General features: G+C 43.2%; 1 protein-coding gene across 8 annotated transcripts in view; it reads right to left on the reverse strand.

Moving 5' to 3' along the window:
- TDRD7 (tudor domain containing 7) overlaps window positions 1-15,063 on the reverse strand; it is a 105,814-nt gene that overhangs the window by 16,287 nt on the left and 74,464 nt on the right. For 7 of the 8 annotated variants that reach the window (XM_073346061.1, XM_073346058.1, XM_073346059.1 and 4 more), the window contains 6 exons: window positions 10,901-11,103; window positions 10,647-10,781; window positions 8,118-8,201; window positions 7,523-7,657; window positions 6,657-6,767; window positions 1,854-2,353 (listed from right to left, as the gene is read on the reverse strand). In XM_073346061.1, coding sequence (XP_073202162.1) covers window positions 1,854-2,353; window positions 6,657-6,767; window positions 7,523-7,657; window positions 8,118-8,201; window positions 10,647-10,781; window positions 10,901-11,103 — 1,168 coding nt within the window. The remainder of the gene's footprint in view (window positions 1-1,853; window positions 2,354-6,656; window positions 6,768-7,522; window positions 7,658-8,117; window positions 8,202-10,646; window positions 10,782-10,900; window positions 11,104-15,063) is intronic. The other variant, XM_073346057.1, reaches the window with a different exon arrangement.

Genomic DNA, 15,063 nt, shown 5'->3' on the forward strand with positions numbered 1-15,063 from the left:
TACAAACAAAACGACAAACATGAAATAAGTATTGTTTTATCAATTCTGGAGTCCTCCTCCTCTCTTTACTCACTCCCTCCCTCACTGGAAAAAGAGGAGAGAGAGAGAGAGAGAACAGAAAAATGTGGTAAAGTGGGTGTTTGGGGGAGGAAAGAAATGAACACTGTCTACCCCTTTCTTTTCTGGTTTGGAATTTAAAAAAAAATGGAGGAGGAATAGAAAAGATCCAAATCCAAAAACTGAAAAATACATTTGAAAAATAGTTTTACAATTTTCTACTGAAAAAATTTAGTAGAAAAATCCATTTTTCAAAAAGCAAAATCTGAAAAAACTTTGATGTTCTAGGAAACAAGTACACACATTACCTAGCCAGTATCAACATGTTATAGTGATATCATGGCAGAGGTGAATTTTTAAGGAGTGATTTGAATGACAAAACAGAGGCTTTGCAGACATTTACAAGGAGCTCCATGGGCAGGAGTTTCAGGCTGTTTTTCTGGCCAGGGTGGAGAATATTTTTGGTGACCCCCACTGAGTGGCAGAACAAAAAACCCCCACAGCTAGCCAATCAGCATTCCCAGGGTGCCCAGGGTCACAGACCTGCCATCTCCCTGGAGCAGCACAGGAATGCAAAGGAGACAGCATGGAAGAACCCTCATGTACAACAGTTAAATTGTTCGAACAGCATGGATGGGCACTGACTGCTTTGTGTCATATAGGAAATGATGGGTAAAATTTTTAGAAGTACTTTAGTGTTTAAGTCACATTTTTTCAAAAAATGACTGGCTAAGTTTCAATGAAAGTCCATGGGACTAAAGTAAAAAGCTTGTGAAGTGCCTAATAGCTTGGATAAAGGTAAGTCACGAATTGCCCTAAAAGGGAAAAACAAGTATGAGGCTGAAAAGGGGGAGCCAGTGGAAGGGGAATAACATGGATGAAACAAGGCAGACAGATTTCTGACTGATGATTTAGATGAATGAAAATGAACCCTCCACGAGAGCTCTAGGCACACGTACAAGATGACTTCCGAAGACTCCCCAACATGTATTTCGGAACAACAGTAGAATCTGTATAAATTGTTCTTCCACTAACTCTTTCTTACCTGGCCTTTTCAATGCTCAGACTGTAATTGTGTGTCACACTACTACTTGAAACAGAGATTTTTGTACGGTATAGCTAAATTAAAACAGCCATTTGACGGAAACAGTTGTGATGAAAAAAATCTTATACTCACAGTGATAAATAAAAAGAAAAGGAGGACTTGTAGCACCTTAGAGACTAACCAATTTATTAGAGCATAAGTCAGCTGTAGCTCACGAAAGCTTATGCTCTAATAAATTGGTTAGTCTCTAAGGTGCTACAAGTCCTCCTTTTCTTTTTGCGAATACAGACTAACACGGCTGTTACTCTGAAACCAGTGATAAATAACTAGCAATCAAGGGGCAAATAATTTTCATGTGAATTTACTGCTGGCAAAAAAGTGCTCGATTGACAGACCTGTGGCTAAACAGAGCATCAGATCAGGTACAGCAGGAACAGAAGCAGTGTTTCAACCATTGTGTTCTAACTCTGACCTGGAGGCACGTAGTCTACAACCTCATTCACCTTCCTTGGTCTCAGATTGCTGACAATCTGAAATGTGGACACTTTCCCTTGTGAACTGGAATGAGGCCAAACATTACCTAGAAATGCATAATTCATGTTAATCCAACTCTGAGAAGATTGAGCACCAATTAAGATTTCTCAGTGCATATCTCTAATACTAGTGCCGGGCATTTGGACCCTGCAAGTATCACCGTAGACAACAGCCTTCCTCAAGATAATACATATCTTTTACAAAAGCATCTACTTACTTATTTTCTACTTTAGCAGCATACAGATTGTTCTTCTTAACGGCAATGGATCTCTCCTCTGCCATGCTGTAGTACAGAATCATTTCTTCCATGAGGACTTCTAGGTTGTGGATCTCTTGCCAAGGCTGGACGACAAAGTGACCAGGGTGGCAGGCCACTGAAACATAGACATCCATGTGCTCACCGGGTTTCGGTAAGGGTAGAAGAAGTGGCATGTCAACAGTAGGCACCACATTGCTGGGTTCTGGAGCAAGCTTGATCGACCCCATGAGGCTTTTCTTGAGGCCTAGGCCAAGTAATTCTGGAGCAAGGATAGTATCACTTTTCCCTTTTATAGGACCAGCTCCACTGGGTGCAACACTCAAGAAGACATCTTTCTGATGCTTCCACAAGTCCTCATTAGTGATCTGCCGATTGATGCTCCGATCAGGGTCTGGGAAGTTCTTGGGAGTAAACAAATAAATATGTGCAATTCCCTTTGAGTCATCCAGTTTAGCAACCTTTGAAGGGAAGAAATAAAGTAAACTCCTATTATTAAATGCATCTGCACCTTCAATTTTATATGAAACAAGATTAAAGCCTTTTACAGGAGGAAAAACTGGAATGGTTATGTTAACAGTAATTTATTTTGAAATAAAAATATTGTCAAAGACTTGGCACAAATAGTTTACTGCTAAGGTAAAGCTAACAAAATATGTGGACAAAGGTTTTCACGATGGCTGAAAACGGCAAGTGCAGCAAACTGCTCAATGTGGAAGAGTAGGAGCAACACCATCGTTGAAGTTAGGCTAGAGTGACCAGACAGCAAATTTGAAAAATCGGGACGGGGTGGGGAGGTAATAAGAGCCTATATAAGAAAAAGAACCCAGAATTGGGACTGTGTCTATAAAATCGGGACATCTGGTCACTCTAGGTTGGGCTCAAATTTTGCACTTACCGCAAGAGTTCAGAGTAGCAGTCATGTTAGTCTGTATCCACAAAAAGAAAATGAGTACTTGTGGCACCTTAGAGACCAAGTTTTGTATGGAAAAATGTGTGCCTGCATCAAATTTACAGTAAAATCTCAGAGTTTAGCATTTCCAAATAAATCTGTATGAGTTCTAAACAATTAAAAATTGATCTTAAAGGTTTCATTTCGAGTCTCAATTTTTCAGACCCCTTGACTAAAAGCGAGACTGCAGAAAGACTGAAGTTTGTAGTTAGTGATAGCTCAATGGGGTGTCTCATGTTAATTTAAAAAAATATTAGTATTTATTATAAGTGAATCCTTACATGCAACAGCTAAACAGAGAACACGGTATGGGTTGGCTGCCATCATTCTCCGACAAGGTACATGGGAGCCTTTCTGAACAGTTATGGGGAGGCACAGTTCTGTATTTTGTCATCTGCCCCCACTTATGACCCCAGTAATGTTCCCTACATCCAAACAGGCAGTTGCCAGCGCATAGGGAACCACTTTTGCTACTCTTCAGGCATTTGTATTGAGATCTTCGACAAAGGAAACAGGGAGAGAAATCTTGTAATGCTAGTATCCCCCTTAGGGAAGAATTAAAGTTATGATGTTCCCTGACATATGGTGGTTGTGCATCTGTGTAGCAGAGTAGAAGGCCGCCACTGTTGTCTGAACTTTTCAATTCCTTACTTTTTAGGTTGTGTGTTAAGTTAGGATTTTGTGTCTGCTTAACATACACTGTTTGAAGTGTTAGGTATGTTTTGTGTCTTAAAGATTATTGACTGAAACACTATATATACCAATACATGGTGCAACTTCGCATCAAGAACTTCAGGGAAATTACTAAATTTTTATGATCACTAGAAGTCTCAAGAATGCTGTAAAACTGGATTAAAAGCTGCTTTTACCATTAACTCAGATTTAGTCAGTGCAGAAAACCCAAGTTATCAACAGATTTCCACTGTGAATCAATGCATCTTTCCAGCTTTTTAAAATAAGTGGAATAAAAGATAAGGTCCACAGGAAGTGAGCATTTTCGGAGGTCTGCAGGAATGGCTTGGACAGAAGTCAGGAGAGTAGAGGGGAATTTCTCCACAGTTAGACAGTGGAAGCCTATTAAATACAGGCCTAGATTTTCCAAAATGAATGCCTATAGTTAGACTTCCAAGTTCATACTTCGGCCCCTAAATAAAACTGCCTAATTTTCAAATACACTGAGAACATAGCAGCTCCCACCAACTTAGAATACCACCTTTGGGCACCCATTTTTAAAGCATTGGTCTAATGATTTTTGCTATGTTACATCAGTAACAATAGTATTCCGGTACAAGTGCTCTGGAGTGTGAATTTGGCAGTGTAGATAACTAATTTCTTACATGTTATTTTAATTTTTCAGAGACCACATATTTCAGGCCAGAAAAGTGGATATTAACACATCATACTAGCAGATGGGAGACAAGAAAAAAGCAATCTATTATGGCTGCAGTATTAATCTTCTAGCCTACTTGATGCATTTCTTCAGCCCTCATGGCATATCTGGATTCTCTAGATACTAAGATTTCATTTACAAGGCCAAGTAGATTCTAGCCTTCATGATAACAATTGCAAGAGTATCTTTGCAAGCTGAGTAATCCAAAGTAACGTTACCTTCATGAATCTGCAGAGATTGACGCAACAGATTTTGATTCTTCTCTTTCATATGCTAGTGTAAATCAGGAGACAAAACCGTGGAAAACCACATCCTCGTGGACTGACAAATGTGAACAGCCCTGCCCCAATTACTCAATGGGATGTTTCAAGCATCAGCATTAAATATTTCATAGCCAGATCACCTTAGCAGATGAAATGGGGAAGGGACTAGGAATCAAGAGTTGTTGCAGGGAGGAAAATGCAGACGGAAGAAAGGGGGTGGGGGGGAAGACCAGAAAGGAAGATATGGAAAGAAAAGATAAAACGCACTGTCCTAAGGTTGAGCATATTTTGCCGTTGAGTGATGCTGAATGCGAATTTGTTCAGAGCCAAGAAATACTAAAAGCTTAGACTGAGATTTTTGAAGACTATAAGGGACTTAGGTACACAAATCCCACTGACTTTCTGTGGGAGTTAAGTATCTAATCTCTTTTGAAAATTCCAACCTTAGTCACTACATGAGGCGGACACTCACACAAATGCATTCCGGAAGTATGGTACAAGTACCCTGATACCAAGTATGGTACAAACACACCCCAAAGATAACGAGAACACACTGACCCCTCCTAAAGAGAAGGTCAAGATGACAGTAATAATGGATAGAGATGTTTTGATCGAACCAACATGTACAAGGTAATGGATGGTAACAACCCACGTCAGGGGGAAGTAACTAACTATGGTCAAAATACTTGTTTGTATTGGTGTATAAAATGGAGTCTCAGAGGGAGTGTCTTTGGCCGGCCTGCTGGGGGTGGGGAATAGAAAGTTCCGCCATTCACAGAGCTGCGTCCACTGTCACAGGCATACATGTCTTAGTATCCCCGTAGAGTCTGCTGGATGCTATTACCTTTCTTTGTTGACAATAAACCTGGCCGGGTGCCTTCGTACCTTAATGAATCTCATGGTCATTGGGCAGTTTGATCGAGGTCTGCTGTGCCAGCTGTCTGCACAGAGCTGGGATGGCACACAGAGGGAACACACGCAGCCACACATTTGACAATATCATTTTACAATATCTACATATGCCAGACTAGACCAGCAGTATTTTAAATGTGCAGTATTCAAGACTAAAGCAGACAAGGGAAAGCTACAAAGCGTGCTTCTCAAAAGGCGCACTCATAGTGGTACCCTGTAATGAAATTAGGGGCAAGATTTTTCAGAAGATCCCCTGTAATGTACTAATCATAGACTCTGAACATTTGTTTCCCTTTGAAGGGTGCTCCCAGACAATTAGGTAAGTAGGTCACACTATAAATGGTTGACATCTACTCAGCACATCCAAAAAAATGAGTCTGTAAATGGACTGTACTAAATTAAACTACATTGTGTTAGGGCCTATTTCCTTGGCTAGTTACTACACTGCAAGCCAGGGTGCGAATCTATGGCACACTGGTTTGCCATGCCGTAACAACTGGTGTGGACACTGCTACAGCGCAGTGAAAATCCCAGAGCGTGGCTTAGTGGGACTTTCACGGCGCTGTAGCAGCATCCACATCGGACGTTACTGAGCAGCAAGCTGGCGCACAGCAGAGCCACAGCCTGGCTTGTGGGTAGTGACTTGTCATATAGAAATAAAAGCAAATAAGAACAGAAAACTAAAAGATTCCTCTCCTAGCCAGCTGGAAGAGTTACCTCCACCTGCTGGAGACATGAAAATAACTGAGCAGGGTCATCCACCCACTTCATTTTTTATGAGGCGGCACAAAAACAAGAGTTTTGCTTTTTTCTTGCCCTCATTTGCTGGTAAGAAGGAATTATACCGAGCTAGCACAGGAGAATTTGGAAGGGGGAAAATTCTCTGTCTTCTTTAAATGCAGATCCAAGAATTGTATAAAAAGGGTTTGCTGGGAAATGCAAACAAATATGCTTTGTATCAAATGTGTCAAAAATGATGAATTCATACAGAATACAAGCGTTAGGGGAGGCTACAAAGCTGTAAGTTGTCTAGTATAATCGCTTTTCAAACAAAACTAATTTAGGTAAACGTTTTTAAGTCTGAAAGAATTTTGTTTTTTGCATCAAAACCTGAATGTCTGGTGGAGGGTGAAGGTACCAAGTTCCTGTAACTTCATGATGACATTTTATTATAACTCTTCATTCATATTGCAACCTGGTCTTCCATATTTTATTGAATTTCAAATGTTTGAGATATTTACATTTACCTTAATGCTGCAATCAGGACAATTTAATACTGTATCTCTCAGCCACAATACAGCATCTGGAGTCCACATGCCAATGTTACGGGGAAGATCTGCTAAACAGCACTTCATAGCCTAAAAGACATGGAGTATGTTAATGGTACAATTTAATTACATGGCACTCTTCAACAGATTATGTTATACTATTGAAGTTTAACTGCACAGAAACTAGGTAGTTTATTACAAGCTTTAACTCAGATGGATTAAAAGATATATGATATTAAAAAAGAGTGAAAGAAGGAACCTATTATGCTGTAAATTACTTCAACCACTAAGAATGCGGTGGTCTGCAGAATGGAGTCCCTTTACCCATACAGTAAGACAACCACCACAGCCTTCTACTGTGAGCACACAAGAACGTAATCTGTATTTATTTAAAACTGTACACTATAAAGAGTTAGAATGCACATCCTAACATTACTTCTAAGGCTACATCTATACTGTGCTCAAGTGTGGTCCACAAGGTAGGTAGGTGGGGGGCAGCGAGAGAGTGTGTAGACCTGCAGAGGGCACCAAAGTGTTGTGTGTTAACTGCCCTGAGTGGATGCTGCTGGAGCAAATGAAAAGGTACATAAGTTCACGTTAATGTAGTCCAGTTTGAAAGAGGACTACGTTAACATGAACTTTGGACTACAGGGGTGTGAATTGCTAACTGCCTCCTGTGGACATTGCTGGCACAAACTAAAAGGAACCATAGTGCAGAACAGGCAATCTTAAAATGTTTTAAAACCACAAATCACTGCAGAGCACACATCTAAAATTATCAAGACTAAGACATGGCCAAGAGAGGTATAGAGGCCATCAGCTTTACTTAAAAATGATGTTTGTACCTGGGGTGGTAGGGTGATTATTTCTCTCAGGAACTGTGATGGAATATCTCGAAGCTCCGATACTTTTACAGAGGCAACTGTTCCGGTATCCATGAACTGCACATCTAGTGCACGACTACTGTGAACGCTTGTTATCTGAAATGAGAATGCGAGTGGTAAGGATAACTTGATACTAGCAAGAGAGCAACAGAGTACCTTTAAAAAGCAAATACATAGTTTAAGGAAACGGAAGAAAATATGTTGCCAGTGCATTTTATTTTCCATGTTATGATGCTATGGCTTGTTAAAATGAAATATGTTAAATGACAACACAAAAACTGTAAGATAGACCTACAGGGATCTATTTCCCATTCCATCAGCTCAAGTAAAAGATTACTTATGTGTGTTTACTATTTGAGTAAGTAGCCAATGTAAAATGATACATATGCCAAAATCAGTGTCAAAGAATTCAATGATCCAGATTTTAGCCAACCCCCAGACCTGCAAAAATAGCAGATGCTATGTGGGAAATCGAAGAAGAGCAGCAATTTTCAATTGACACAGGGAAGTTAGTTCAGTGGTGAAAAAAACATCCAACCAACCACCTGTTTCTTACCTCCACACGAGCCCATTTTCCTTTACAATGGAACACGCAGATTTTGCCACAGAAAGGTAATGAGACGAAACATTCAGGTGCCTGCTGCAATAAAGAAACAAGGGTAAATAATAACGCTGGTTTTGAATTTTTTTTTTTTTTGAAGAATGGCTACTGTTAAATCTGTTCTTGAGTATTCCTGAAGCAGACTTCAAAGAGAAACTGCTGAGCTACAATTCATTTGCAAACGTAACACCATCAATTTGGGCTTCAATAGGGACTGGGAGTGGCTGGCTCACTACAAAAGCAATTTTCCCTCTCTGGGTATTGACACCTCCTCATCAATTATTGGGAGTGGACCACATCCACCCTGACTGAATTGGCCTTCAACATTGGTTCTCCACTTGTAAGGTAACTCCCTTCTCTTCATGTGCCAATATATATTTATACCTGTGTCTGTAAATTTTCACTCCATGCATCTGAAGTGGGTTTTTTACCCATGAAAGCTTATGCCCAAATAAATCGGTTAGTCTTTAAGGTGCCACCGGACTCCTCATTGTTTTTGTAGATATACACTAACACGGACACCCCTCTGATACTTAAATAGTTTCTGTTTATCACTTTGGATCAGTCCTAAGGGGTTTTAAAAAAAATATTCAAGGTTATATTTCCAAGGAGAGAATGAGCACCAGAGCTGCCCTAAACCTTGATAGGCAAAGCTGGAAAAGGTTTAAAAACTGGTCTGCTTAACTGCACTGCCTTTTACTTCAATGTGGCATGTGGGTCTTGCAAGTGCCATGGGGGGCTTGCACCTCACCTCTACAAAAGCCTTGCCCATCAGAAAAGTCAGGCAAGAATGAGAGGCACAAGGGGATCTCTTGGGGGGTGGGGGAGAACATCTTGATTGTTTATTGAGGAGGAAACCTATTGGGTTGGTTGTAAACCGTTTTTATCCAGAGAAGCATAAAAGTGACAGACCAAGAGCAGAGACTACTACAAGAGATGGCTTGCAAAAGCTTTAGCAAGGAGACTAAAACTGAAACATTCATCAAACTGTGTATTAGAATGTCAAGCATCTCCAATATCCTGGAGCCAAAAGGGATGATGATGAAAGCTCTCTTCATTTCCATCTCAGCCCACTACAGATTTGAAAACAGATGCAACCCACATGCTTTATAGTGTAGTTGACTTTTTGGCACAAAGAAAGGAATCACAGGTTTCTGTTTGAAGTCTCTGCCTGCACATCTGCAAACTGCAGGGCAGAGGGACTCACTAAGAGAGGACCAGGAACATTCAGAAATAGGGTGGGGCAGTTGCTACACATGCTCAAGAACGTTTTTTAAGAAGTTGTAGGAGAGGTTTTCATTTAGGGCAAGCAGGCTTGAAGGTCCCATGCTATTTATCATCTGAGAATATAGCCAGATTCTGGGGGGAAAGGTTATAAATACAGGAGTTAAAGATAGCCCTGTGGACTTAATGGCTGACCCATATAGGACCAAGACATGTCTGCTGCAAGGGCTGGGTCCCTATCCCTGTCCCACTTAGGACACAGGTGAGCGCTAGTCCAGCTTTCCTTATTAAGGAAGCAGTCTATTAAATAATGTTTGACTCCAGGGTAGTGTGTTTTACAGACCTAGAGGGAGGATCTGGGAAGGGAGAATTTGTCACACCTAGTGGCTACAGAGACAATGGAACCTACATTTAGCGATTCGCTAATTGAGTTAAACTGCAATCTTGCCCCAGTTAAAGAGAGAACGGGGCAGAGCTCAGTGAGGTGATGGTTTGTATACGCTTACCTGACTTGGCTCATGGGGAAAAGCTCGTGCTCTACAGAATGAGAGTCTTAGAGATCCAGGGAATGGATAGTGGATATGCTGATCCCAAAAGCTGTATGGTACAGACTACAGATTTCTGTCTCACCAACAAGTGAGCCAGTCAACTATTAACTCGAGGGTTGGAACGCTGCTAGCTGGTAGGGTCCCCAGACTTTTGTTTGCTGACAAGGCTCCAAAGAGTTGGGCTGCAACTCAGGTTTTTCCATTTTCAAGCTCAGAAGAGTGCAGACGACACCCTATATAAATCATGGTCACGCTATAAAGACTAAAAAAAATCACCTGAAAAAACATTAGCGTGTTTGTGTGCACCAACGTACAGAAGTGTAAACGTCATGTTGAAACCTTGCATTGAAATATAGAATAGCAACAAAGTGGGGAAGTCTGTATGAGAAAGAACAGGAAATTTACTACATCCAGTTTACTAGCTTTTGTTTAAGAAATTATTCATAAGTATTCCAAAAACTATTTACAATAGTTTTTGTGTTTAATAAAGGTTTTACTAAGAAATTGTATGGTATTCTGAAGTTGGCTGGGAACAGTTACTAACAGCTACATTCAGGGTTTTAGATAACTGCCCTGTTTAATACTAATGCTTTCTGAAACGTCCTGAAAGACAGAATTCCTGCTCAGAGCCTCTGTAAAGAGTTAAGCTGAGATGCAGTGAGTGTAACACAGTAAAAAAAATTACCTCAGCATCTCCCTTCTCCTTACACACCTTGTAATGGAAGTAGTCTTCCAACTTTTGCAAGATCTCGCAGAGTTTGGCTAGGCCCTTCGATGGCACCTGGCAATATAGGGTTCCATCAGAGCAAACGTTGGTGACTCTAACATTTGTATACAAGGCATCTGCCTGCAACAAAATATTTAAAGGAAGACATTTAACAAGTTTCTGGTATTGTGCTCCTTCCCCATGATGGAACACTTCAGAATTTTAAATGAACAAGTATTACCTCATAAATAAAACAGTACCTGAAGGTGTAGTTCAAGCGATTTGTCACATAAGGCCTTCAGACAGGTGACGTTGATATTTATATCATCCTCTCCTGAGGTGTCATACAGAACAACAAGCGGAATATCACTCTTTTCCAGTATTTCCACAGCAAATATCTTGCCACAGGTTTGTGACTCAACAACTTTCACTAGAACAGGATCATCACAGAAGACTTCCAGCCCTGTGAAACAAGCAGTTCAGCATTTCCACACATTTTCCTTGAAACTTCCCACAGGGAAGTATAGTATCTCTGCCAGCAACTGGGAGCTCAGCTCCAAGAATCAGAACACAACAGGAGATGTACTGTATTCGTAAAGAGACCTCCCCCTAGTTTTCTGCAACATTCTTCTTTAGTGTAATTTTTTCCCCCCTAAATGTTTCTGTATTATACACTTTCAAGACTAATAAAGGGGATTTGTAAAGGAAAGCAATATGCCAAAGTACAAATATTCTCCATGGTCACTCATGGCCATTTTCTTATACAAGATCATGAATGCAAGTTACAGTAGGTTCTAAGTTTTAATTGCTCTATAAAAAGGGAAAACAGACCTGGAGCTCTCACTGCGGGAGACAAGACTGGCTAAGGCCAGGAACCAGGGCGGGCTGCTGTCTATCACAGCATCCCTAAAGAAGGGAAGAGTTTACATTCTGTGCATTTACTTGGGCCTTTGGGTATCCTGGAAGGGGTGGAACTCTTACGTGAGCTGGCTGGAAGGCTAAGTCCCCCCACCCTGGAAGGCGCTGGAGGCTGGGTGGAGCAGTGGGAGAGCAGAAATGAAGCATAGGTAGAACCACTGCCACACCACAGGTCGCTGCTGTGAAGAGTTTACATGTAATTTAAGATACGGTGAGAGGCACGAGGTGATCTCGTGGTGAAGGCAACTGGACTGGGATTCATACCTGATTAAATGCCGAGGTCTGCCACAGGCATGCATGACCTAGGTATAGATATTAAGGTCAGAAGGGACCATTATGATCATCTAGTCTGACCTGCACAACGCAGGCCACAGAATCTCCCCCACCCACTCCTGCGGAAAACCTCTCACCTATGTCTGAGCTATTGAAGTCCTCAAATCACCATTTAAAGGTTTCAAGGAGCAGAGAATCCTCCAGCAAGTGGCCTGTTCCACATGCTATAGAGCAAGGCAAAAACCTCCAGGGCCTCTTCCAATCCGCCCTGGAGGAACATTCCTTCCTGACCCCAAATGTGGCAATCAGCTGAACCCTGAGCATATGGGCAAGTCACTTCAGGTCACATTTACAGACGTAAATAACTGACTAAAGATGCAGACCGTCACCTAGTAGAGCTGATCATGAATATTTCCAACAAAAGATTTTTTTTTTTTTTTGTGCTGAAACTAAAATGTTTCAGATACGTATTGTTTCAACAAAATGTTAATTAGAAAGGTTTCTCGGGAACAGGGTGGAATTTGTGGACAAAAGAAAGAGATCCCCTATCCCAGAACAGCATATAGCCCAATGGTTATGGCACTCAAAGATGTGGAAAACGCAGGTTCCAGTCCCTAGTCTGCCTAAACCATGCTATTGGCCATTTTGGGGATAGAGGCCACTCCCAGCCTCTCTTTGCCCCCCTATCCCCCATCCCTTAAATTCAAGGAGTCTTGGGCTTTTTCCAACACACTGGAACAAGTGTCAAAACCTCCAAACTTTTCATGCAACAGAAAAAATGGTTACTTACCTTCTCCAACGCTGTTCTAGATACACTGCGGGCACATATGCCTGCAGTGTGCTGGTGCGCGTGAGTTCTCCCTAGCGATATGTAGAAGGGTGGCCACACCCCCACACAAACTGCACATGCTCTGGAGTGCAGAACCCTCCCCTAGTTCCTTTGCACAGGAAGTCAATGGTAGACTGATGTGTTGGAAGGGGAGGGTAGGTCACGAATGGACATATCCAACACATCTCAAAGAACAGTTACGAGAAGCTAAAGTAACCGTTCTTTCTTCGAGGACTTCCAGGTGTCCATTACACTGTTGGTGTCTCCCAAGCTGTTACCCCAGGCAGTGGGGCCTGGAATCTCATCGGAAGACGGACTGAAGGACTGCTTTCCCTACATTTGTGTCCTCCCTTGATGCAGCAGACTGTGCATACGGTTTGGTGAATGTATGAACAGAAGACCATGTTGCTCCCCTGCAATTGCCCATAACTGGGACATGAACCACAAAGCTGCTAACGTTGAATGTGCTCTAGTTGAGTGTGTTACAAGCTTATCAGGAGGCATTACCAGCACCACCATAATGCATTATCCATTTCAAAAGTCGATGAGCTATGATTGGTTGACCCTCTCACACTCTGCGACAAACAAAGATTGAGAAAGAAACTTGAAAGGGCTTTTTCCTATTGAGCTACAAAGCTAACCATTAATGAATGCCGAAGAGGTGGAGTCTTTGTTCGTTCTAGTGCATATGCACCTTTGGGAAGGACGATGGCGGCTAGATAGACTGATTCATATGGAAATCCAAGATCACATTCAAAAGGAACTTTCAGCGTGGCCTATGCTGAATCTTGCCTTGCAGAAAACTGCCGATCTCCTGCATCAGCACCTGGGCCAGACAAGCTGCCGATGAGGCCTGGGCTATTGTGGAGAGAGCAGTGAGGGGCGGGGTCGGTACACCAGCCAGATCATAGCAAGTGCGGATGCAGGACGTGATTCATGAAGAGACCCGCTGAGAGGAGACCGGGAGGCTCTTCATCCAGTCTGCCACCGCAACAAAGAGCTGGGTCGTCTTCCTGAATGGCTTCATATGCTCAATGAAGAAGGCAAGGGCCCTAAGGACATTGAGGGACTGCAGCCGCTGTTGCTGGTGACTGTCGTGCCGTTTTGCATAAAAATCTGGTTGAAAAATGTCCTGGCTGATATGGAAGGCCAATACCACCTCGGGAAGGAAGGACTGATGAGGCCGAAGCTGCACCTTATCTTTATGAAAGACTGTGTAGGGCGGTTCTGAGGTAAGGGCTCTGAACTCGGAGACACGCCGCACCGACATGATAGCAACAAGGAAAGCAGTTTTCCAGGAGAGATAGAGGAGGAAACAGGTGGCCAGTGGCTCGACCGGGGCCCCATGAATCTGGAGAAGACCAGGTTAAGGTCCCATGTGGGGACTGGCTGTCGAACCTGTGGGTGGAGACGGTCCAGGCCCTTCAGGAACCTGCCAACCATGGGATTGGCGAAGACAGAGCGGCCATTCGCACCTGGGTGAAAAGCCGAGATGGCCGCCAGGTGACCTCTGACAGAGGATGCCACCAGGCCCTGCTGTTTTAGGTCCAGGACATGCTCCAAAATGAGCGGCACGGATGCCTGGAGAGGGGGGTGTTGCGTTGAGTGCACCAGCATGAAAACTGCTTCCACTTAGCCATGTATGTGGCCTGAGTGGAGGGCTTCCTGCTGCCCATCAGCACTTGCCGTACAGACTCCGAACAGAGACATTCTGAAGGGTTTAGCCACGCAGCATCCATGCCGTGAGGTGGAGAGATCGTAGGTCGGGATGGCAGAGGCGACCATGACCCTGAGTCATCAGGTTGGGAAGAAGAGGCAATGGGACTGGTCCATCCACAGAGAGCTCCAACAGCACAGTGTACCAGTGCTGTTGGGCCATGCCGGAGCCACCAGAATCACTCGCGCCCTGTCCCTGCGCACTCTGAGCAGGACCCTATGCAGCAGGGGAAAGGCGTAAAATAGTCAACCCATCCACAGGAGCAAGAAGGCATCTGTGAGAGAGCCCGGGGAGCGGCCTTAGAGGGAGCAGAACACCAGGCATTTCCAATTACTGCGGGAGGCCAACGGGTCGACCTGGGAAAACCCCCACCTTCAGAAGATAGGGTGGATGACATCTGGTCAAAAGTGACCACCCATGGGAGCGGAAGGACCTGCTCGGGTAGTCCGCCAGCGTGTTCTGGACCCCAGGTAGAAAGGACGCCACCAGGTGAATGGAGTGGGCAATGCAGAATTCCCACAGTCGAACGGCCTCCTGACGAAGGGGGTGGAGTGGGCCCCCCTTGTTTGTTGATGTAGAACATGGCCGTGGCCCTGTCTGTGAGGACTGCCACACAATGACCCTGCAGCTGCTCCTGGAAGGCTTGACAGGCAAGGCGCACCACCATCAGCTCCCAGATGTTGATA

The sequence above is a fragment of the Lepidochelys kempii genome, chromosome 5 (assembly GCF_965140265.1).
Source record: "Lepidochelys kempii isolate rLepKem1 chromosome 5, rLepKem1.hap2, whole genome shotgun sequence".
NCBI lineage: Eukaryota > Metazoa > Chordata > Testudines > Cheloniidae > Lepidochelys > Lepidochelys kempii.